At 53.1% G+C, this 23,852-nt stretch overlaps 1 protein-coding gene across 1 annotated transcript in view; it reads left to right on the top strand.

Annotated features, from left to right (window-relative positions):
• The window catches only part of LGR6 (leucine rich repeat containing G protein-coupled receptor 6), a 117,222-nt gene that overhangs the window by 12,201 nt on the left and 81,169 nt on the right, over positions 1 to 23,852 (top strand). The window contains exons 2-3 of the mRNA XM_045983082.1: positions 14,253 to 14,324; positions 17,411 to 17,482. Of these exons, the coding sequence (XP_045839038.1) occupies positions 14,253 to 14,324; positions 17,411 to 17,482 (144 nt within the window). The remainder of the gene's footprint in view (positions 1 to 14,252; positions 14,325 to 17,410; positions 17,483 to 23,852) is intronic.

Raw genomic sequence — 23,852 nt, 5'->3', positions numbered from 1 at the left:
ACCGCGTAGCCCTGCAGCTCCCTGCCCTACAGCCCCCCGGGGCTGCCACCAGCCTGCTCACCATGAGGGAAGGGCGCAGAGTTGGTGAGTAGAGCAAAGGCCAGATTTCAGCCTCTGCTTGGCCTTGTCCAGGTCGGGCCACCACTGGACATCTATCTCTGTGAGTCAGTCTGGTCAATACTTACCAAAAAAGTGATTGGAAAACTATTTATGAGGGGTTGCTTGAAGAAGATTTATTCTATGTAGTCCTTTGGACCTCCCAAAGCCTTTTCACTCCAGGTATGGGCTGCAGACCAGCAGTGTCGGCCCTGGGGACTGTTAAAGTGTGCAGAAGCTCGGGCCCCACCCCAGGCCTACTGAGTCAGAATGTGCATTTCTTTTTTTTTTTTTTTAAGATTTTATTTATTTATTTGACAGACAAAGATTACAAGTAGGCAGAGAGGTAGGCAGAGAGAGAGGAGGAAGCAGGCTCCCTGCTGAGCAGAGATCCTGATGCGGGGCTCGATCCCAGGATCCTGGGATCATGACCTGAGCCAAAGGTAGAGGCTCTAACCCACTGAGCCACCCAGGTGCCCCAGAATGTGCATTTCAGAGTGTGCCACGCACTGCCCCAAAGCTTACCCTTGCAATAAGTCAGACCATCAGCCAAGTCTCTGGCCAGCCACTTCCCCTCCCCCATATCCTCCCACCCAGAATTGCTTTAATCTCATTTATACTTAGGTGATGCCCCATTGATTTATATCTAGGGCACTAAGAAAGAGCCCTGTGGACATCACTGTGATTTTAATGCAAGGATGTGGTTAAGAAATGGGTTCAGACAAGAAGCACGCAGCTCTGGGGGGCAGTCTTCAGGGGAAGCAGGGGAAGCATCAGCTTGATTTCAGATACAAGGGGCTGACGGAGATGTCTCTTCTTCAGGAAAGCCTTCCCTAGTCCCTCAGCTCTGGGAGAAGGCTCCCCTCTGTGTGCCTGCTCAACCCCAGGGCTCATCCCCTGGGGTTCTAGCCTCTGAGTTACTTGTCTGTTTCCCAAACTAGGCTGGGAATGCAGGGCTCCAGCCACGGATGCACCTTGGTATCCTTGGTGCTGACCCCAGCCCCTTGCACAGGGGTGCTCCAAAGTGTTGGTGGAATGAGTGAAGAAAAGAACGAAAGGAAGAATACAGTAAGGAATGGCCAGAAGCAGGAGGCACCGAGCAGAAATCAGCTTCGGCCGAAGCACATGTGCTCACCTGAGAACGAGTGCCAGGATGCTGGGAGGGAGCACCACCCCCTCCAGACTTGGTGGTGGCCCTTACCTGGCCAGAGGTGTGGCATCCAACCTAGACGGCTGCAGTGAACCTGGAGCCGCGCTGGGGAGCCTCTTAAGCTGCCAGTTCACCAGCTTGTGGCCAGGCTTGGGTTTCATTAGAGTGAGACATCTGTTATAGAAACCCTTCTACTTAGAAGCTTTTGTCTTTCCTATCCATTCCTTTTACTGCTTTTTCTTTTAAAGGACACTTCTTTTGAAAATTTCCATCCAGTTTCAAACAAGCTAAGATGAACAAAGGTATGTGCTTGCCTCTAGGCTTGGATGGAGAGAGGGCTCCAGCGACTTGAGGCCCCTGGTTTCTCAGCCTCCTTTGAGTGTCTGGGTCTTGCCTGAGCTCTGAAGGTCCAAGATGAGTGAGTCCTGTGGTCTGTGCTAAGAGAAATCTCAGGCTCGTGGGTCAGAAGGTTACCACCTTGTAAGTGCTCGGATGAGGACAGGCACAGGCTGGTTGTGGGGGTACTCAGGAGGAGGAAGGCAGCAGTGGGGAGGAGTGGGTCCCCCCATGGAATCCTGTGGCAGTCTGGGGTGCTGGGGTCAATGGCCAGGGAACTCTGGGAAGGAAGTCTGAGAACACCAAAGACTTTGGGCAGGCCAACAGATATCTGTAAGTGTTTCTTGAGCACCTACTACATACCAGAGCCTGGTGCAATGTCCTGGGGGTATAGAGATAAATGAGATGATATTGAGTCATGGATTGAACTTCCGATTTCAATTCAATGAGGTCAAAAGTTGGGAAGTATTGGCAAGATGCCATGGGAATCTAGAAGGAACCCTTAGTCAGGGTTAGAGCCAGAACCCTTAGCCAGCTTGAGGTTCATGGAAGATTATTGGATGAATCTCTCTTTTTTTAAAATTAACTTTTTATTGGAGAATAATATATGTCACAGAAAAGACTACCTATCGCCAGCTACATTTTTACAAGCTGTGTACACTGACATTATCAGCACCAGAGTAAGAAACAGAATGTCTGCAGCTTCCTAGAAATCCTCCATGCACCCTGCCTTCTTCTAGGCAGTACCTCCCACCTGCCCATCCCACGCAAGGGTAACCACTCTCATGATTTCTAACAACATAGGTACATTTGCCTTTGTTTTACACCTTATATGAATGGGGTGCTATTTTATGTATGGCTTCTTTCCCTCGCTGTGTTGAAGTATACGTCCATACTACGCCCTTACTGGCAGGCATGGCTCACTCTTGCTCATTGCCGTGCAGACTCACTTCAGGAGAACACAGCACAGTCTACCCATTCTACTGCTGACGTGCCTTGGACACGTCCCAGTTTGGGGGCATTGTGGGTAGTACCACCGTGGGGAGTTTTGTACGGTCGTTTGGTGAGCGTCTGGGTGTGTTTCTGTTGGTTATACATCCAGGAGTGGAAGTGCTGGGTCATAGATCCGGGGGGAGTCTCCAGGGGGAGAATGAGTTTCCTAGCTGAATATGGGATGGCTCATCAGCTTGGTCTGACCATCTCAGGTGGGGGGCCAGTGGCAGAGGGTAAGGAGAGGGCCGGGGCAGCGGAAGCCTGCTGTAGGGCCTCAAGGACCCTCAGTATGCTGAGACCCATCGGACTACTTACTGTATACTTTCCAGTGGCTCCTGTTACAAAGTAGCATGAACAGGGTGACTTAAAACAACAGGAATTGATTCTCTGGAGAATTGTGCTGGAGGCCGGAAGTCCAAAATCAAGATGGCGGCAGGGCTCCACTCAATACAGAGGCTCTAGGGAAGAATCCACCACACACCTCTTCTAACTTGTGGCCACGTCACTCTAATCTCTGCCTGTGTCTCCACATCACCTTCTTCTCTGGGTGTGTCTCATTAAGGGCACTTGTCATTGGACTTGGGGCCCATTCAGATAAACCAAGATGCTCTCCTCATTTCAAGATCCTTCTCTTAATTATACACACAGTGACCCTTGTCTTAAGTATGGTCCCATTCACAATGTCCAGAGATTAAGATGTAGACTTATCTTTTTTTTAATTAACATATAATGTATTATTTGCCCCAGGGATACAGGTCTGTATCAGACAGGCCCTCCCTGCCTGTATACATGGGCACACATTTGCTTCCTCCAGTGCTCAGCGAGGCTCGGCATGCAAGGGCACTCGGAACAAGGAACTGAGGCTGAAGGCACCATTCCGGGAGGTGCCTCTGCCTGGCCCAGCCCAGGCCACCATGCCCAGTGGCAGTCCAGTGACCAACCTTTCTCTATGTCCCTCTCCCCCAGACAGCAGTACCTCAGAGGGAACATGACTGATACCTTGTCCCAGGGCTTCTTTGGCAGTCCTAGTTACACACACACACACACACACACACACACACGCGCGCACACACACATCCCACAGGGAGGAGGGAGGAGCCTGGGAGAAGGGGCAGGAGCCCAGCCCTTTGCTCTTCCTTGGAGGAGGCCTGGGAGACAGGAATGCCTTGGCTGGGGGACCCTGGCCAGAGATCAGAAGATCAAAGGATGCGAAGATCAGGGCTGGGGCAGGTGGCACTCACTTGGAAACAGCAGAGAGAAGTAGCAGCTGGTGTCTCCTAAGGGCAGGGCTCACCCAGAACGCCCTCCTCTCCCTTCTCTTCCCCTCCCCTCTGCCTCCTTACCCTATTTCTGTTGTGACCCTACTGTGCTGCTTCTCCAGGAGGGACTCTAGGGGTTGAATGCAGGGGAGGGGAGGGATGTTAACAGGCATTCATGCTACTTGGGAGGCCCAGCCACGACCCCCGACACACAAGAATTGTCTCATGTAACCCTCACAATTCCCGTAAGAGGAACCATTACATAACCTGTTAGAGATGCAGAAACTAAAGCCGAAGAGGAAAGGTAACTTGCCCAATGTCAAACAACTGGTAAGTAGTGGGGCCAAGATACAAACTCTGGGCAGTCTGACACCCGAACCCACAGCTACGACACCCTAAGAGAAGGCCCAGAACTCTGTACAGCCCAACTGCAGCATGAGGGAGTGAGGCTAGACCTCAGGAAGAGCTTCTTTCTGGGCAGGGATGTTAGATCTGGATCTTGCATCTAGTCTTTGTACGAATCTGATGAACCCGATAGGTAGGGAGTTAGGGAAGAGGGTAGGTCATTGGGGCACCAGCCAGCAGGAGGACTGGAGAGATCCATCATGGAGAAGACAGGAGTCTCCGGGGCACCAGTCATTGGGGACCTCAGCAGCCTGCCGACATGGGTGTAACAGGACCTCCCAGTGGCCGACAAGCCTGCCCAGGTGGGCTTGGAGGAGGGGAGCTGAGTTCTGGAAAGTTCCACTGGTTGGGGGGGTGCTGAGAGCAGGACTCAGAACCTGATGATGATGAGATGGGTGGGGCTCTCCCCGCAGGCCCTAATTCCCCTGCATTGTTCCGGGATATGTGAATGACCGACTGCCTCCCCGGCTTCCAGGCCCTTCAACCCCAGGGCCAGCTGCACAACGCTGGTGCCTGCAGGGACCGAGCTGCCAAGCTGCTGCCTGCTCACGGGCTTCCAGCTCCCCGCTCCAGGCTCCCGTGTGCAGCTGGGTTCAACAGAGAGAGCTGGCAGGGCTTTGCCTCTGCCGCTTATTAACTGTGAGTAGACGTGAAGTAGCTCGGTATTTCCCAGCCTCCGTTTCTTCACTTAAAATGGGAATAAATAATGCTTCACTCCCTGGCTTGATAAAAGGATCAAATTAAATGAGACCAAGGATGCACCAGAACTCGATGAACTGTGACAAACGTCCAAATGGAAGGGAACTAGAGAGACAGAGGGGTGGATTGGACACGATTTGGGACTTTGGCATCAGAGGGACCTTGGTTTTGCTGAGTCTCCTCTGTAAAATGGGTCTGTAAAGCCTTTGTAAAGCAGTGTTTGCCTCGGCAAAAGAAGCTCTTATTACATGCTCTGAACTTCCAGCTTCTGCTCTTTCCCACTGGATTCAGATCGAAGCTGGGACCAGGTCCTAGTTTGAAAACTTTTCGGCTGGGGGGTCTGTGTGCTGCCTCTGGCTGGGGTGGGAGTAGGTGGCAGTCGAGGGCTCCTTCGTGTGTTCGTCCGTGGAGATAAGTGGAGTTGCTGGATCCTGATGTGAGAGGAAACCTTCCATCTGGGATGTGGGGGTAGGAGGTATGTGACTCTGAATAGAGGGGCGTTTCTTCCGTTTTGCACTCAGACACACCCTGTCCCTTTATCCAGTGAAATAAGGGCTAAAGGCAGCAGGACCAGGAGCTTCAGCTAAACAAACAGGGCTCCGGGCTGTGGTCTGTGCACAAAGTGGGCCACACCTGCAGCTCTCACGCGGCCCTAGTCCTTCCCACCTGTGCCCCCTCGGCTCCCCACCCCACCCAGCCCCTCAGGGATTTCCCCAGTCTGAGGAGAGACACATAGTTCTTCCCCTTGGGGAGGTTTCTCCCAATGGGACAGCATCGTCCCCTCTCTGAGGTGCTTCCAGTCTGAGAAGGCAGACAGTTCACACCCATACACCTCCGTGCACAGAAACGGTGCCCTTCTAGGTGGAGTTAGAGGTGGGAATGAGGACTGGAAAAGATGCTGGCAGGTCAGGGGAGACCAGAGCTTGATGAAGTGGCCCTGTGACACTCAAGCCTCTCGGTCCCAGTACTTGTCACTCAGGCTTGTAATTGTCCACTCTTGTCAATGTCCCCACTGGACTGCGTTCCTTGAGGGGAGGGATCATACATTATTGGACTTTGCAGCTTCACCACCTAGCAAGCCCAGTGCCTGGTGTATAGTGGGTGCTCAGCAAATGTTGGTTGAATGACACATGGCTGGATAAATAAATGTGTGGATGAAGACTGGAGGCTTCCTGTAGGAGGAGGCACTTGAGCTGGGTCTCAGTGAATGGTAGAGGCAGGCAGAGGGGCTCGTGGGTCGTACTGGTTGCTTATTTACTTTGTGCCAGGTACTGGCTGAGCACTTTACCAGTGGGGAAACTGAAACAGAGAGAGGTGAAGTAAGTTGCTTAAAATCACACAGCCAGTAAGTGGCAGAACTGGGAAGCAAACACAGGTTCACCTCCAGAGGCTGTTACTGGTGCTGTCCAACGTCCCTGTGATGAAGGACGTGCTCTAGATCTGCGCTGTCCATTGTGGTAGCCACTAGCCATGTGCGGCTGTTGATCCTTGAACTGTGTCTAGTGGAGTTGAGGAACTCAATTTTTAATTGGATTTCATTTTAGTGAACTTAAATTGAAAATAGTCATACATGGGTGTTGGCTACTGCACCGGACCGTGGAGGTCTATGCTGCCTCTCAGGAGAAAGAGAGGAGAGAAGGGAGTCCAGGGCCCGTCCTCCCCAGCTTCCAGAGGCTCTGTCCCTTCATATTCACGGGCAGTTCTCAGACTACCCTGCCTGGGCCTAGGACGCCTGGGTCCCTTTTAACTTCTCCACCTGCGGGTGGCATGGCTTGGCCGTGGGGGAGAAGCACATGCATACACGTATTATGCAATCCCTGGACCATGCTTCGCTCACGAGGGCCTTCGCCTGGCTCTGGGCATGGACAGAGGGTCAGCTCCCACAGGCCCAACTCTTGACCGTCCAGTGCAAATTCTCTGAGGGTCATGACTAATTGCCTGGGGCGGAAGGAGCAACTGCACCTGACCTGTTGCAACACTTCTGACAGGAATTCAGGGACACTGGGGGCTACCCCAGCTTAGCCACTTTGCCCCACAGAGCCAGAGATGTCCCTTAGCCTGGGATGAGCCTGACTCCCTCACAAAGGGATTCCCCTGTAGAACTGAGGGTCAGAGCCCAGCCCAGAACTCCAACTCTATCCCCAGGGCCTGTCCCCTTCTTTGCTCTGCTTAGGCACCCACACTTTTGACATGCTATTGCCGTCAGATTTCCCCCTCTTTCGTTCAACAAGAAGAAGGCAGAGCCATAGAGTTGGTTTGAGGTTGGTTCTGATGGCCCCAAAACACGTTCTCCCAGACCTAGCATCTTTGAATGGGAGGGACCTCTCCTGGGCCTCCTCCTTCCTTGGCCTTCTTTCTTTGCCATCAGAACCTGAGACCCACGCCACACAGATGAAGTATCATGATACCCAGGAGTGACTTTCCCTGACTTCTGTGGTCTTTTAACCCAGGGCTTAAAAAAACCCCGTGTACTTTTCTCTCGCCTGACTTCTAAGAAAGTCGTCTTCCCTCACCCTTATCTCTCCCTGCCCTGCCTTCATGAATTGGATCACCGGAGAATGCTCTGGGTGTCCTGGCTCTCCCTGGTTCTCGTCCTTGCGCAAGCCTCAGTTTTGGGGAGCAACCACTGGGGATTTTCTTTCCTCTTACAAATGAACCCCAAGTCTAGGGGGCCATGCCCACCCCGGCCACCCCTCCAGCTTCTTGCATGCTGTCTGCTACGTCCCTCCATTCCACACCCTCCTGTGCCTCCAGGCAGGCTGGAAAATGTGCTTGTTACAAACAGGGGAGCTGGGACATAAAACAATGAAGCAACAGTACTTGTATTGAAAACTACAGCATTGTTCTCCCGTAAGACTGTGCAAAGCCTAAGAGAATGTGTCCCCGCTGCCTTGTGAAGACAGATACCTTGTATCCTGATTGCAGTACTCTCCCTTGTTTGGAAATCTGGGAAAATTGCAAAAACCCAAGAGAACTTTGTGTCAACTAGTGTGTTTAGAATCTTAGAGAAGACAGCTGGTACCACGTCATCTCTGATAAGGTTGTGCCCCCTATAGGGGAATCAGCTGGGCAGGGGAAGTTGCTTTAGAAACCCCAAGATCAATGTGGTGGGGTGGCAAGAGCATTGCCCTGGGGTTTAGGAGACCTCATTCTCACTGCCATCAACTTGCTATGTGACGTTAGATCCCTTTGTCTGTCTTTGGATCTGTTTCCTTGCTTGTCAACTGATTGAGTGCAGGAAGAGGAAAGCACCTTTCATTCGGGGGTGTTTGGAAATGCATGGGGTGTTTTGGATGGTCACAACAAAGAGGAGATGCCACCAGCACCAAGGAGCGAGCTCAGGGTTGCTAACAGCCCTGCGGTGAATGGCCAATCCCGTCTACTGTGCCGACGAACCCCCTCCCCCACTGCGTAACATGGGGTGTTCTCTGGGTGCTTTCCACTCCGAGCTCAGTTCTGCAAGCTACTCATGTCTCATAAACATCCCACCCTCGTTTCTGTCCCAGGAAGCCATGCTGGTTTACCCTTTCCCCCTTCTGAGCCTCTGTTTTAGTCTTGAGTCTAGACACACAGCTCAGAACTTAATTGGGATAGTGGTTGCAGGAGCCACTTGTAAACCACAAAGCAGAATACATATGTGGGTTTTCGTTGCTACTCTGTGAGTAAACAATCCTTCCCCAGCAACACTATAAACTCTTGGAGGGCCCAGACCCTTCCCTGTGTCTCCCTTTGTCTCCCTTCTGGGATGCCTAGCCCTATGCTGGGCACACTGCAGCCAGTCAGAAAAGAATGATCTGTAGGGACTGTGGGTGGTGGGAGAACCTTGGTATTGGCCTCATTGAACCAGCTTCCCTGATTCCAGATTCCACATTCTTTCCCCTTTCCCCTGTCACCTGCCTCTCTTGTTGACCAAGGAATTCAGCAAGTGTTTCCTGAGTGCCAGATGACTCCTGGGGCAGCCAGGCTGTCTACTGGCCCTTTTCAGTGGGAAGGACTCCCCCATCCCCCTCACTGGACAATTTCTATCCTGGCTCATCCTGTTCCCCGTCAACCCCCAAGCTGTCTCCCATCATAGCAGGAAATGCGCCAGGCCTGGCCTGGCCCTTGTGGGGAAGGGATGTTGTGGCAGCACATTAGGTCCTAACCAGAGACTGTTGTCCTCAGAGGAAAAGGCCGAAAAGAAACCTGAAGCTTCACGGTAGGTGCTTCAAGGGATCCTTCAGAGGATGACCTCACTTTCACCTTCTCTAGACGATGCTGGATGAAGAGATGAGTGAACACTGTTATCAACAGGCCCCATGGGTTGTGCACCAGACTGGAACTAAGCACTGACTAGGTTCTTTACAGAGGTTAAGCCCTTAACACATCATTGGGAGAAACTCAAATTAGACAACAAGAAGAACTTCCTAGGAGCAAGGGTTGTCGGCCGCAGGAAGAGAAGCCAAGGAAGGCGGGATCATCGATCTCCAGTAATACATTCATTTGCATGTCTATTGCACACCCCTATTTGCCAGGTATCCCACTAGGACTGGAGGATACAGCGAAGTCTAAGATTAAGTCCTCACCTTGAACTCATAGTCATATGGGTCATTGCATACTAATCATTATAATTTAGTTAGAAGAGCATAATATTAATAAGATTTATTAAGCACTATGTTTGTTTTACATTTAGTAACTCATATAATTATTGCTACAACTAGTGTGAGGTAAGTACTGTTATTATCATCCCTATTTTACAGATGGGAAAATGGAGACTTATGTCAAGTGGCATGACCAGAGTCATGCAGCTAATTAGCCTTGTGCTGGTGTAATAATGAAGGTGGGTACAGCACTAGATACATAGCAGGAGCTAGGCCATCATTGCTGAGGGAGCGTGTACAGAATATTGTAGGTACCCAGAGGACACCACACCAGCTCTGCCTCCTGGGGCTTGGCAGGGCCTCGTGGAGGAGGTGACCTTGGGGTGTCATGCCTGGGGACAGGGGCTTATCTCCTATTCACTCTAACTGCACTTTACCTGGCTGCAGAGATGGGCAATCTTAGCTCCAGGTGGAGACAGTGTCGAAGGGGCCCTGTTTCCCGGACTGCTTCTCCAGCCAGGTGGGGACAGTCCTCCCAGGCCTGTCCCAGCAGAGCGTAGGGGCTTTGCCTTTCCTTTTTCTTCTCCCAAAGGAAAAATGGAAATAGAACAACTTCACCAGCGCCCTAGGGTATCAGCCAGATTGCCAGGGGGTAGGGTCCCCTATTGCCCCACCCCTCTCCAGTTTTGGGTCTTGCTGCTGTCTGTCCCCTTAGTTCCCCAGCATCTTCCTTCTTATCAAACCCTGTTCCTCATCTCCATGGTGACTCTACTACCTCACCCAGCTTCCTTGGGTGGTCTGGTTGCCTCACGGGGTAAAACTCTGAGAACATTTTCCTAATGTGCAGCCAGAAACTTCCACTTCCTGTGCCCAGGGCTGCCCCTCTCTTCACTCGCCTTCCTCCCCTCCCTCCCCTCCTGCCAGCCTCGCCCCACTGACCCTTTCCCGCCGCCCCCCCCAACCCATGGTTGTGTCCAGCTAAAACATAAAGCCCCTCTGAGTCCTGCAAGAAAACTTCAGAATGGGGTTGCAACCCATCCCCTCAGTGCCCCCGCAGTGTGACTGAGAGAAGCAATTTGCAGGACTCAGTGCAACATGAAAATGTGGTGCCTCCTGTTCAGAATTTGTTAAGGATTTCAAACTGACAACAGCTGAGATGGAACGAAGCCGGGCCCTTCTGAGTGTGTGTGTGTGTGTGTGTGTGTGTGTGTGTGCGCGAGCACGCGCGCGCGTGTGTGCGTAAGTACACCGTCCCTTCTGAGTGTGTGTGTGTGCGTGTGTGTGTAACTACACCGGTCGGCTCTCATGCCCAGGAAGTTGATCAGGCGCCCCGCGCGCGCGCGCGCGCGCGTGCCTGCGTGCGCGTGCATGTGAATACGCATACGTGCGTGTCTGTGTATTCGCAGTGGCCACGGAGCAATCGTAGCGGAGCGTTTCAGTTCAGGCATCGTGTGTCTAATTCAGCCACAAGTTGGAACCCCAGACAGGGTCACTGAGGGACCTGTGCCCCTTCCTGGCGCCAGGAGATAGGCCGGGGAGGAGCCCTGAAGCCAAGAGAAGAAACCCGGCTCGCCAGAGGTCACACAGCCAGGAAAGGTTTCCAGCCCCAGGAGTGAGACTTGGGTGAGGCTGTTTGCTTCTCCCAAAGAATTTCTATCTTTTAACATGTGATGCTCTGAGAACGTTTATGACTTTTAACAGTGAGCTAGTCCAGCGTGCACATTCTAGACATGCACATGTCTTCACACATGGCACATGCGTGCCCAGCACCCCACAAGACAGGCACATCCATGAGCTTGTATACCCCAATACAGGCCTCCCCCACCTTGTAGATACTGACAAGTTCGTACAGCCAGGCAGATGCAACCACCAGCAAACCCCAGCATCCTCCCCTCCCCCCCCAGGATTGGATGTGCTCTTCTTTGTCCTGGGTCCAAGCATGGCCTGAATCTGAATGTGCTTGCTGGCTTGCACAAGGACAACTGACCTCGCGCCCCACCCCCGCCCAAGGGAAGTACTGTCTCAGAACCACCACTTCCCAGGATGATCCCCGTGTTCCGAGTGCCTGCATGTGGCTCCCCCCCCGCCCCCCACCAGGAGACTGCCCAGGCACACCTCGCCCCTAAGCAGGGCCTGGTGCCTCTTGCCAGGGCCCTCCGCTGTTCTCAGGGCCTGTGGCATCAGCTTGGAGGATCTCAACTCTGAAACCTGCCCTGCACCTCCCTCTCTCGGCTCTACGCATTCCTCTTCCTCTCCCTTTTCTGGGCAGGAGCCTACCCTCGCCTTTTTTGAGAGGGCCAGGACTGAATGGGGCTCCCCACCCCCAGCATTGGAAATCCACCCTCCGGTGCCCCTCCTTACCGAGCCCTGCAGCTGGGCTGTGTGTTGTCTTGGGCAGGATGTGGGGGCTGGCCGGGGGGGTCCAGGCCCCCTCCTCCCCAGGGGAGAACAATGAGGCCGCTAGTGGGGGGGGGGGGCGCAGAGGGAGTGGGGTGGGGGCATGGAGCCACATCAGAGCCTCTGAGGTGCGGCCCCTGGAGGGACAGCTGAGTGATGAGGTCTGAGTCACATGCCCGGTGTGCTCCTTGAACTCCCGCTGCCGTTCCTGTGGAGACACGTCCAGAAATGCACAGAGTAAATATTTAGAGGTAATCGTTTTTGGGGCACCTTGTGCCTCCCTGCCTTGCTGAGAATGAGCCAGGCCCAGGATTCAAAGGGGAGGAGTCCAGTCAGAGGCAGGTTCTGTGGGCCTTGACATTCCTTCCCTTACCACGGTTCTGTGCCCGCCCCCGCGTCTTCACCTCTCCACCGGAAGCCCAGGCTAGTGGGGCCTAGATATGTCCCGAGAACCAAACTCTGACATAAAATCCATCAGCGAACTCTCTTGGTTCTGCTCCTTAAACCATGGCCATCAGCACACCAGCCGCCCTCACCCCCCAACTTCTGCCTAGCCCTCTTCTGAATGGGACAGGCCCAGGGATGGCCCTCCTGTCCCCACATGGAGCAGAGAGGGAGCTGTGGACAAGAAGCATCCCTGAGTTCAGCAGGCCAGTTCCTTGGCTCTTCTCTGAACGGAATGTCTTCCTTCTTTAGAGGACATGGCGTCCAGAGTCTAAGCTTTATCAAAGATAAAACATTTGAGACTAAACAGTCTTTTTATAGATTGGAACTGGGCTCCCAAGCACACATTTCCCCACCATCTCTAGCCTGCCTTTCTGAGCGTCCACATAAAGCACACTCATTTCTTGGGGGAAAAGGGAGACACTTAGGTTTGACAGCAAAAGTGCATTCCCAAGGAAGGGAGAAAGCTGCAGGCAGGCCTGGGGGTGGTACCCAGCCATCTGGTGGTCTGGTTTGGACCCACCTCTATGCCCCTCAGGGAGGGCGCTGGCAGAGGCAGAAAGCAGCTGTTAAGAGTTTGAAATAGGATGGAACCCAAATGTGTGAGACGCACACACATGAAATCTTGAGACGCCATTGCTCACCCAGACACAAGCGGAGAAGGAAATGCTAGCACAGTACGGGACCAAGCAAGGAAAGTCCCAACTCCTGCCCACTGAGCTCCCGGGCCTGTTGGGCTAGGACACTTGCCCACAGGTCACCGAGGGGTAGGTGGCAGGAAGAAAGCAAATACCTGTATACTATTTGTTAGGCAGTCTGTAAGCACTGGCTCGTTTATAAAGCCCTTAGGAGTTTGGTGTTATTCATCCCATTTTTATGGATGAGGGTACTGACGGTCACAGTGGTTAAGAGCCCAAGGTCTGATAAGTGAGTAGAGGACAGAGTTGACCTCAGGGCCTTTGACTCCAAAGCCCAATGTTTTTTCCTCGTTGTTTTCTTGAATGTGAAATGGAGAGAACAAAGGAATCTACCTTGGGAGTGTTGTGAGAATTACGTGGAATTATTTGGTTAAAGATTAGCCAGTGACTGACACAGTAGGCCTTGTAAGTGTCAGCTGTTAATATTGTGGCTCTTTTGTGTCGAGGTATCTTTAGAGGACAGTGACCCTGAAACCACCCCCTGGGTCTTTCACGGGATAAGGGAAGGTTGGAATGATCCAAAGTAGGAGTCCTTGGAGGAATCAGTATGTGCATGGAGAAACTGGGCATCCTTGGGGACATGCTGGAGGAAAGCCAACAGGAAAGCGACTGGCAGAGAATGCAGAGGGCAGCGAAATCCCGCTGGTTTTGGGATTGAATAATAGGATGATCCCACATGGCCATTGCGGGGATGGGCACACCAGTGCATGGATATGCACGAACCGGCTCCACAGAGCATAATGGCAGTAATCTCTAGGCTTCAGATTCCCCTTTGGTAAAAAGAATGCATGAGGTATCACTTGTATTAAGTGACCCCTCCCCTCATGCTCTGAAACTCTGCGGATGATTCTCTAGCTTCTCCCATTATAGGGAGATCAGCCCCTTCATAGTCCCAACCACAGCCATTCTTGGGGGAGTCTGGCTGAGGGAAGAGAAAGGCAGAGGGCAAATTCGGAAACCATGGAGGGAATGCACACATACGGACCTGGAAGGCCTGACTCCCAGCCCAGTGCTCACTCTTAGAGACTGCACCTGCTCCTGCCAGGCTGGCTTTGGAATTCGATGGCGTGGTGTGTATGTGTGTTGGGTGTGCTGCGGGAACGGCTGGAGCTCTCTGTGGGTGTCTGGACCTGGACAGCACGGGTTGGGACTAATGGGCGGCTCACAGCTCCCTTTGCATTATCTCTCCATGCAGAGACCTGAGCATGAACAACCTCACGGAGCTGCAGCCTGGCCTCTTCCACCACCTGCGCTTCCTGGAGGAGCTGTGAGTAGATGCTTCATGGGATTCAGGGGCGAAGCTGAGGGACCACTGCTAGCTGTAGTAGCTAGGGCTCCCCAGGAGGAGGGCTGGAACTCAAAGGGAAGGGAGTGGGAAGCTGTTCATGCTAGTAGGGTATTCAGCTGATACCTGGGCCAGCTGTGAATCCCAGGTGCTGTGTGGGACCACGTGGTATAGGACTCTGAAATCTGGCTCTTAGTCCTCCCTGAGGCCAGCTCTTACCTGCAGCTTCCCCTCTCTCTGTCAATGGTGGCTTCTCTTCCTGGGGGTCATCTTTGACCTGCTCCCATCCCTGTGTCCAGCTACCAGCCACCTGCCTCCGTCCCGGTGGTTCTTTCTCTGCAGTGTCTCTTACCTCCACGCCTTGTTCTCCATTCCCACTGTACCAGCCTCCTCTCAAATATACTCTGCCATTGTCGGGGGGCATCTCCCCAGCTCAAGAACCTTCTCTGGGTCCCCAGTGCCCAAAGGATCCACTTCTTCTTCTGCTTCTGCTTCTTCTTCTTCTCTCTCTCTCTTTCTTTTTAATATTTTATTTATTTATTTGACAGAGAGAGACAGAGTGAGAAAGGCAACACAAGCAGGGGGGTGGGGGATGGAGAAGCAGGTGCTGGGCAGGGAGCCCAGTGTGGGGGCTCGATCCCAGGACCCTGGGACCATGACCCGAGCCAAAGGCAGATTCTTAGCAACTGAGCCACCCAGGTGCCAACCCCCCACCCCCAAATATTCACTCCTAAGGCCTCTCCCAGCCTGGCCTAAACCTACCTGGTCAGCTTTGCCCCACTGAGGCTAGTCATGTTCAATATCCTGGTTTCCCCTCCCGCATTTGAGCCCGAGACTTCCCCTCCAACCAGTGCCCACCTCTCAGGCACAAAGCATTCCTCTATCACACAGGCCCGCTACTACCTCCGCCAAGTCCTCCCAGGTCAGTGCCTTCCCATAATGGCCATTGCTCTCCCTCTGCAGTCCTTGGGGCTGGCCTCAGACTCCACGGGTGCTCATGAATCAATGATCTCTTCGGTTAGAGTGCCTGGCCTGTCTGCTTGGGGAAGCCAGGTCACTCTGCTCCCAATCCTTGCATTTGTCCCAGCCCTGTTTCTGTCCTCCAACCCTTCTCCCCAGCCTGCTTTTTCTTGGTTTTGCACCACTATTGATACTCAGGGTTCTACTAAGGTTTGCTTAAACTGCACAAATCATGGGCTCCTGGCCCTGAGAACATTCACAATTCCACCCCACCCCTGGCCCTGCTGCTGCCCTAACTGATCCCCCGTCTCCACCCTAGACAGTGCACCTCCAAGATATGGTCAGCCTGCCCCTGCTGGAGTTAGGATTCGGTCAACCCCCAGGGCCATGGCTGGGTTTTCTAGACCCCGTAGTTACTGAGCTCCCCCTCTGTGTGAAAGACAAGCTCAGGGTGCTCTGCGGGGAAAACAAGATAGAAATTCAGGGAGCTTCTAGGTGAGGCATTAGTGCTGTGCCCCAGCGGGTGAGCAGGGGAATCTGTTAGGAAGTGGTCAGGGTGCGGGGGTGGGGGAGTTCTAGCCTCTGGACGGGGAATCCTTCCTGGAGGAGGAGTGTTAAGCCAGTGCTCAGAGGAAGTGACAGAATTGGAGGCAGCAAGGGGCCCTCTGAGGCGGAGGTGCCACAGTGTGGGTGCGAGTAGAAGCAGGTGGGAAGGCTGAGACGCGAGCACAGGACACCCACGGCGCAGTCTGAGAATGGAAGGCTCACCTTTCATCTTCCGTCCCTGAGAAGGGGCTGGGCCCCGATTTTTTAAAGGTTCTAAAGGATTTTTCCATGGCACATGTAAAGATTCTTATTAAAGATAGATTTAAAAAAAGATTTTATTTATTTATTTGACAGGCAGAGATCTCAAGTAGGCGGAGAGGCAGGCAGAGAGAGAGAGAGAGAGAGAGAGGAAGCAGGCTCCCTGCTGAGCAGAGAGCCCGATGCGGGGCTCCATCCCAGGACCCTGGGATCATGACCTGAGCGGAAGACAGAGGCTTTAACCCACTGAGCCACCCAGGTACCCCTAAAGATAGATTTTTTTAAACGAAAACAACTTAGGTCGCCTCGTGGCTCAGGCGTTAAGCGACTGCCTTCGGCTCAGGTTATGATCCCAGAGTCCCGAGCTTGAGCCCAGCATCAGCCTCCCTGCTCAGCGGGAAGCCTGCTTCTCCCTCTCCCACTCCCCCTGCTTGTGTTCCCTCTCTCACTGTGTCTCTCTCTGTCAAATAAATACATAAAATCTTAAAAAGAGAGAGAAAGAGAAAGAAGGAACAACAGCTTCCGAGGTCTGTCAGCCCAGCCTGTACACCCAGAGCCTCCCAGTAGGAACCGAAGGACATCATAATGTGGGGGACTTGGGAGATCCCAAGTGCCTTTTGTATCAGCCACCGTTTGACGCCACTCATTCTGGTTTGGGCATTAAGGATATTCTGTCACATTTGCTCCCCTTTAGAACTGGCAATCACCCCATGACAAGCGTGGAGACGCTTCGTTAGACCCGGATGTTGAACTAATTCTAAAAGCCCATTTCCTAACCCTCCCGGATTAGCGGGGTTAGCGGGGGTTAGCTGTGTAATTGAGGGCATGGGGAGACATGGTCCCACCCTGTGTGTACCCAGGCTCCCCCCCCACCCCCACAGGGACGGGATGCAGAGCAGCTCGGCAGCTGAGGGCAGCACGTGAGTCATCCAGGTTAGCCGGGGAGAGGATGTGGTGCTGCAGGGCGGGTCAGAGCCTAGAAGTGGATCCGGTCTTGCTGACAGCACCGAGCCGGGCCACTGACTGTCTCTGTCACCTGTAGGGGAAGTGACTTAACCTTCTCTCGGAGCCTCCGATTCCTCCTTTGAAATTTGGAGAGAATTCTAGGCATCTGACAGGGTTATTTCACGAGTTAAGTGAAATGGGCATGAAGCCGTGAACACATTGGCGATATCAGTAAATGGTGGTTATCACCCCATCCTCCCTCCCAAATCCCAAGATGCTGATTAAGTGGGGGGGGGGTCCCCCACTCCTCCCATTTGGGTTCCCTGCTGACGTCACTGACACTTTTCCCTGGTTCACAGGCGTCTCTCGGGGAACCATCTCTCACACATCCCGGGACAAGCATTCTCTGGCCTCTACAGCCTGAAAATCCTGTAAGTATAAGTCTTCCCTGTTTTCCCCAGAGGTGCAACCCCGAGAACTGTGGGCAGGTCAAGCATATGTAAGCCAGGTCTTGGTTTGTCACTGGCTGGCTTATTCCCTCATCTTTGCTTTTCATTTTAATTATGATTTGCATTTCTTTGTCTTCACGTTTTCTATAACAGACATTCTGACTTGTAAACATTTCATTGCAGCTGATAGTTACCGCAACCCTTCATGGAAGTCAAGTATTTTTTTTTTTTTTCATAATGTGAATAATGACCAGAGAGGCAGATCTTTGCTCTCCCTTCATGAGACCTCTTGGGCCAGGAGAGGAGGAATCCAGATTGGATTTCCTTGGCCATTTTTCCTCCTGAGACCCAACCTTCGTCCCTGAACCTACGGCCCTGAGTCCCCATTCCCACGGTAAATATTTTGCTGCCCTCTGTTTCCAGGCTTCATCATCCAGCTTCCTTTATCTTTCCTTTAAAGCAAAAGGAAAGTGAGAATTGGAGAGGACCTTGTGTTAGTTCACTAACTTACCCACTTGTTACCGAACTGACGGTCCATTTTAGAGAAGGGGAAACTGAGGCACCATCTCCTTCCATCCCCATCCTTGGCTCACTTTGTTCCAACCAAGACTGTCTCCCCCGAGGCTTCCCTAATGTTCTTATGAGGAGTGAGGATAAAAGGCCGTAGGGGGAAGTGGATGCATGGGGTCTGAAAGTAGATAGGAGAGGTTCCTGGGGAGGGCACCGCACCACAGAGACGGGCTTGAGAAGAAAATGGGGATCTTGACAGCTAATCCTGGAGCAATAGAATGAGTGTTTGGAGCTTCCTTAAACTGGTGAGCCATTCCCCAGCTCTGCTGCTCCCTCAGTCCTCACTTGACCTGCAGATCTTCTTTGTATGATTGAGCAGGTAGTTTACTGCTCAAGGACATCTGGCTGAATGGGTACGGAGAGGCTGAAATCCAGTCCTGTGCCTGGTTTGGGTCTCTAGCCACCTAGAAAGGAATATCTTTTTTTTTTTTTTTTTTAAGATTTTATTTATTTATTTGACAGACAGAGACCACAAGTAGGCAGAGAGGCAGGCAGAGAGGGAGAGAGGAGGAAGCAGGCTCCCCGCCGAGCAGAGAGCCCGATGCGGGACTCGATCCCAGGACCCTGAGATCATGACCTGAGCCGAAGGCAGAGGCTTAAATCACTGAGCCACCCAGGTGCCCAGGAATATCTTTTTCGAATGTGCTCAGAGTTGTTTATGGGCCAGCAATGGACTTGGCCCCTTGGCCGATGAGCTTCAGGCTTTTAGGGGGTCAGCAGTCCATGGTCCATGGCTAAGCACTTTCTTCCTTTTTATGTTCCTGGTCTTAGAACCCCTCTGGCCCTTTGCCTCTCTCTGGATCTTTTGCCTCCAAGTCTGACTCCCAGCTGTCGCCAGTCTCTTGTCCTTCCCTTTCCTTCTGCAGTGCCCGCAGGTCCTGTGGGTTCTTTCTAGCCTTGGTCTCCGGGTCTCTCCCATCTTCCCCTTCTCTGTCTCCCAGCCCTTGCTTTCCCTCCCTTTGCCCCTCCGTGCCCCACTTCTCACTTCTCCTCCTTCCTGGTTCTCCTCTTGGTCTGTCTTGATCCCCATCAACATCGCTGCCCTGGGGTGTGGGGAGGCATATCCCGAGCCAGATGCAGAGCATAGGCAGCTTGCTCGGTGGCGTGTCTGTGCCCAGTGGCAGGCTCAGGCCTGCAGCTGGGATTAGAGTGCGGGCTCTGCTTGCTGGGCCTTCAGAAGATGTGAGACTCCTGTCCCGTTCCTAAGACTCTGGCTTAGAGATGAGCCTCCTCTTTCTTCTTTGCCTGCATTAGGCAATAAATCAAAGCCTCCGAGAAACCGCAAGCCTCCCGCCCCCTTTCTGCAAATGGCGCCCTTGGCTCTGTGACCTGGGCAGCTAGGAGAGGCAGCTGGGTGGACCCAAGGACAGCTGGACTCCCACTCCCCACTCTGCCATTGACCTCCACGTTGCCCCATCCTCCGAGACCACCCGGTCCCCCAGAGCCTTCGTGTCAGTTCTTTGCCTGCAGAGTTCTCTACTTGAGAGATGAATTGGGTGGTCTTGGGAGCTTAGGCTCTAACTCAAGTGCTTCAAAGCAGAGGATTCCTCCTGCATCTGGGCAAGAAGGACTTTCAGATGTCTCATGTGGGTTCTCTTGCCGCCTTGTCCTTCCGTGCTCAGTGTTCAGAACTGCAAGAAAAATAGAGCAGTAAGGGATGCCTGGGTGGCTCCATTGGTGAAGCACCTGCCTTCGGCTCAGGTCATGATCCCAGGGTCCTGGGATGGAGCCCCAGGTTGGATTCCCTGCTTAGTGGGGAACCTGCCTCTCCCTCTTCCTCTGCCCCTCCCCTCCTGCCTGTGCTTTTGCTGTCTCTCTCAAAGTGAATAAAATGAGAGAGCCTTGGTGACTTACAAAAACAACAACAACAACAACAATAACAACAATAACAAAAGCAGAGCCATAAAGCCCACTATCAGCATAATAACCTCTTTTTGTACGAGGATACTGTCCCTTTAGCTACTCCCCTGTCTTCTCAGGGTCTGAGATTTACATGAACTGCATCTTCCTTTCTCGGAGGCAGGACTGTCCCTATAAGATACTTTGCCTCTTTTCTCTCGGAAGCAAAGGACAAAGAAGGGGGGATTCCCTCTCTGATCTTCTAAGTGCCGGTGGCAGACCCCTCCCTCTGTCCTTCCCACGGCAGCCCCACGCCTGCCCCATGCCTGCCCCACGCCTGCCCCACACCTGCCCCACGCCTGCCCTGGAGGTGTTACTCTTGGATCCTCTCCTTCCTCTGCTGCTTTTCCAAGTCTTGGAGCCCACAGGCTCTGGCCAGGCTCCTGTGGGGAGAGCCAGCCCTGCAGGGGATTTCCAGTCTCCTGCCTTTTCTCCAGACTGTAGGTGGGAATGTTTGTCCTCTAGAGTCGGGAAGTTGAGGCCCTGGGTGTACTGCCCTGTCCCTGCCCATTGCCCCCGTCAGAACTGTCCTAAGGGAAGCACAGTTCTTGGGGCTGCTGCTGCGTGGGAAAGAGCCTGGCGCTTGGAGGGCGCCTGCCGTGTGTGCCCTGTCAGGGTGAGGGGACAGCAGAGGCTGGAGCTCCTGCATCCTGAGCCACAGCCTGAGGGCATGGAGCTGGCCTGTGAGGGAGCTGTCCTGCCCTAAATGGCTCCTGCCTCACACAGAGGAGGAAGAAGGGGCAGACAGAGGGACACAGAGAGAGAGAGAGTGGGGTGGGGAGCAGGTCAGAGAGGGAGGGAAAGAGGGGAGAGGGATAGAGAGAGTGTGTGTGCCCCAGCCACCTCTTCCCTCCCCACAGCAGCCCCCCTCTTCTCAGTTGCTTGAGGTTTGAGCCTTGGTGCCTTTCCTGCCCAGGCCGCCACCTTACCTGTGTCAGGCGGGTCTGGCTCATCTGGAAAGACTCCTGATGGGCCTCAGTTGTTTCTCACCAGACCTAGATCTGGGAAATGGAGGTTGACGGGACAAAGACTTGCTTCCCGTTCATGCCCCCAGGAGGCTGGGCAAGAGATTTCCCCCAGACTACCTATGCCTGGTTTGAGCCCCAAATCTCTGGGAGACTGTGGTTTGGGGTTCCTAGCTCATGCTGCCTTGGTGAAGCCTGAGTCTCACAAAGGGCAGCCGGCTGCATGGGGAGCTGTGGCTGATCCCATCCGAAGCCCTGCCCTGAGGCCACCAAGGGGTGGTCAGCGTAAGTCCCTCTCAGGCCCCATCCCTGAGGAAATCTCCCTGGGCTGTCCTCTAGTGTTGCCCTCTTCACACTGGACTGAACAGTCTTCAACTGACATGGACTGTGTTTACTCTCCCCCTGGCTGGACAGCAGCCATGTGTGGCCCAGAGTTGGGCTTCCACTGCTGTTGATGCAATGAATTGGACTGACCTAGGGAGGAGAGACTTGTGAACTGTTTTAGAGTGGGGCCTTCCTGCCTGGCTCTTGGGAGAAGGGTGCTAGAAGCTGTAGGAGCCCAGGGAGATCCTCTGAGCTGTTCTTCTCCAGGAGGTGGAGCCTACTGCCCTGGTCCTGTCAAATGACTGGATGTCAGGAAGTGGGTCTCAGGTGCAGCAGATCCCAGAGCAAGGAGGACACTCAGACTTCCTCCGTTTTCTTTCTTTCTTTTTTTTTAAAAAAGATTTTATTTATTTATTTGACAGACAGATCACAAGTAGGCAGAGAGGCAGGCAGAGAGAGGGGGAAGCAGGCTCCCCGCTGAGCATAGAGCCCTATGCAGGGCTCGATCCCAGGACCCTGAGATCATGACCTGAGCCGAAGGCAGAGGCTTTAACCACTAAGCCACCCAGGCGCCCCCTTCCTCTGTTTTCTTACCTCCAAAATGGGGACATTGGAATACATTTTCAACATTTTTAACTGCAAAAACTTAAACAGATGAGGGAGGATTTCTGTGGTCACAGTGGATGAGGGGGTGGGCAGCCTCCAGGCTCCATCTAACCCACCCACCCCAGTGACCCCCAAGGCCTTGCCACAGAACCAAAGGAAGGACCTTTGTCAGCCACGGGTTGATTGCCTCTCTGGAACCTCCTAGCTATTAGTGCTCATGGTTCCTGCCCCCAAATGCCTCTCCAAACAGAGAGAGACTCCCCAGCGGAACTTCATGGGTAACCAGGGGAGACGTCCCCTAGCCTAGGGGTGAGGCAGTGAGGCTTCCCCTAGTTTAGGGGCTGCGCATTAGAGTACCTGGGGAGTTTGCCTAAAATCCCCTGCCCAGGGATTTGGCCCTGGGGATTAACTGGGCTGTCATGTGGCCTGCACACTGGGATTTTTAAAAAAATCTTCCCAGGTGGTTCTAACGTGTAGCTGGGGTTGAGACCCAGTGCACTGGACAGACTCTGGCTCACCAGGCAGAACCAGGGCCAGTGAGAGGAGCAGGGAAATGTGGTCACCAAAGCAGTGGCCTAGGAGACGGGAATTGGGTCTTAGTCCTGATTCCGCCATTAGTTTGCTTTGTCATTGAGGACAGGTCACTTCCCCTTCCTGAGCCCCCATTTCCTCATTTGGAAAACAAAGGGGCTCTTCCCTTCTAAAGGTACTTCCAGCTTTGATGACCCAATTGTGTTTCAGTAAAGGAGTGATGGTTGGGAAAGGAGGTCAGGAACAGCAAGAGGGGGACAGCGCCAGGCCCAAAGCCAACCGCCATGCTGTCCTTCAGATTAGTGGGTTTTGATTCCATGAAAGCAAGGCCTTTCTTGACAAACAGACCGGACTGCCTGGCATGGGATGAGTTTTCTGGGGAGGCGCTGACTTCCCTGGCACTGGAAGGATGCTTGTGCCCTGCACAGGTGCCGCAGCACCTTGTTGGGAGAGTGGTACGATTCGGAGACCTTAAAGATCTTTCTAGATCGGGGATTTGACAGCGGAAAGAGTAAGGGGATCTGAGCAGGTGATGGGGTAGAGATGCATTGCGATGCTCAGGGGAGGTGGGCTTCTGCCTGCACAGTCACTGGATGCAGCCTCAGGGGCCCCTGGAGGGGTGGGGGGGCCTGTGAGGTGGCCTGAGCAGCCTGTGGCCTTTCCTGTTTGCCCAACCATCATTTCTCTGTCTCCTTGCTCCAAGCATTGTGAGGTCTGTGGGCGAGAATCAAGGCAGCCCCCTGAGGGCCCCAAGTGAAGTTCCCACTCTTGAGATGCAAGAGGTTGACGCGTCTAGAAGGATAGAAGTACTAAGCAGGGCGGAAAGCAGGAAATGTCTTGGGTCCCTGAATGGTGTAACTGAGTGAGGGATTTTGTGTCATCTGGCAGCCTCTTCCTTTGAAAGATGAGAATATTGAGGCCCAGAGAGGGGGAGTAACGTACTCAAGTGGTCCAGCATGCGATAAAATTACGTCAGAATAGTAATGCCCACTGGTGTGCTGAGTGCCTCCTCTGCTGTTTAATCAGTGCATCGTCCCCAGTTTACAGATGAGGAAACTGAGGCCCACAGAGTTTAAGTAGGAGCTTGCAGCCCTCACACAGCTGGACAGAGACAGAGCTCAGGAGCCAGATCCAGGGCTGCCTGACTTCAAAGCCTGCCTAGTGACTGCTACACTTTGAGGAAGTCTGGGAGGCTCAGTTTAAAATTCTACCTTTTTAAAAAAGTTGATTTTTAATTAATTAATTAATTTTAAGTGGGGAGTGGCAGAGGGAGAGAGAAAAGGAGCCCAGTGCAGAGCCCAACTCGGGATTCGATCTTACAACCCTGAGATCACGACCTGAGCTGAAATCAAGAGTCAGACTCCTAACCAGCTGAGCCACGCACATGCCCCTAATTTCTACCTTGGAAGCAAAACTGTAGTTGGAAAAGCCCCATCCTGGGCTGCGTGGAGCCTGGC

Source organism: Meles meles, chromosome 17, assembly GCF_922984935.1.
Source record: "Meles meles chromosome 17, mMelMel3.1 paternal haplotype, whole genome shotgun sequence".
Lineage (NCBI taxonomy): Eukaryota > Metazoa > Chordata > Mammalia > Carnivora > Mustelidae > Meles > Meles meles.
This window is presented reverse-complemented; position numbering and strand designations above follow the sequence as displayed.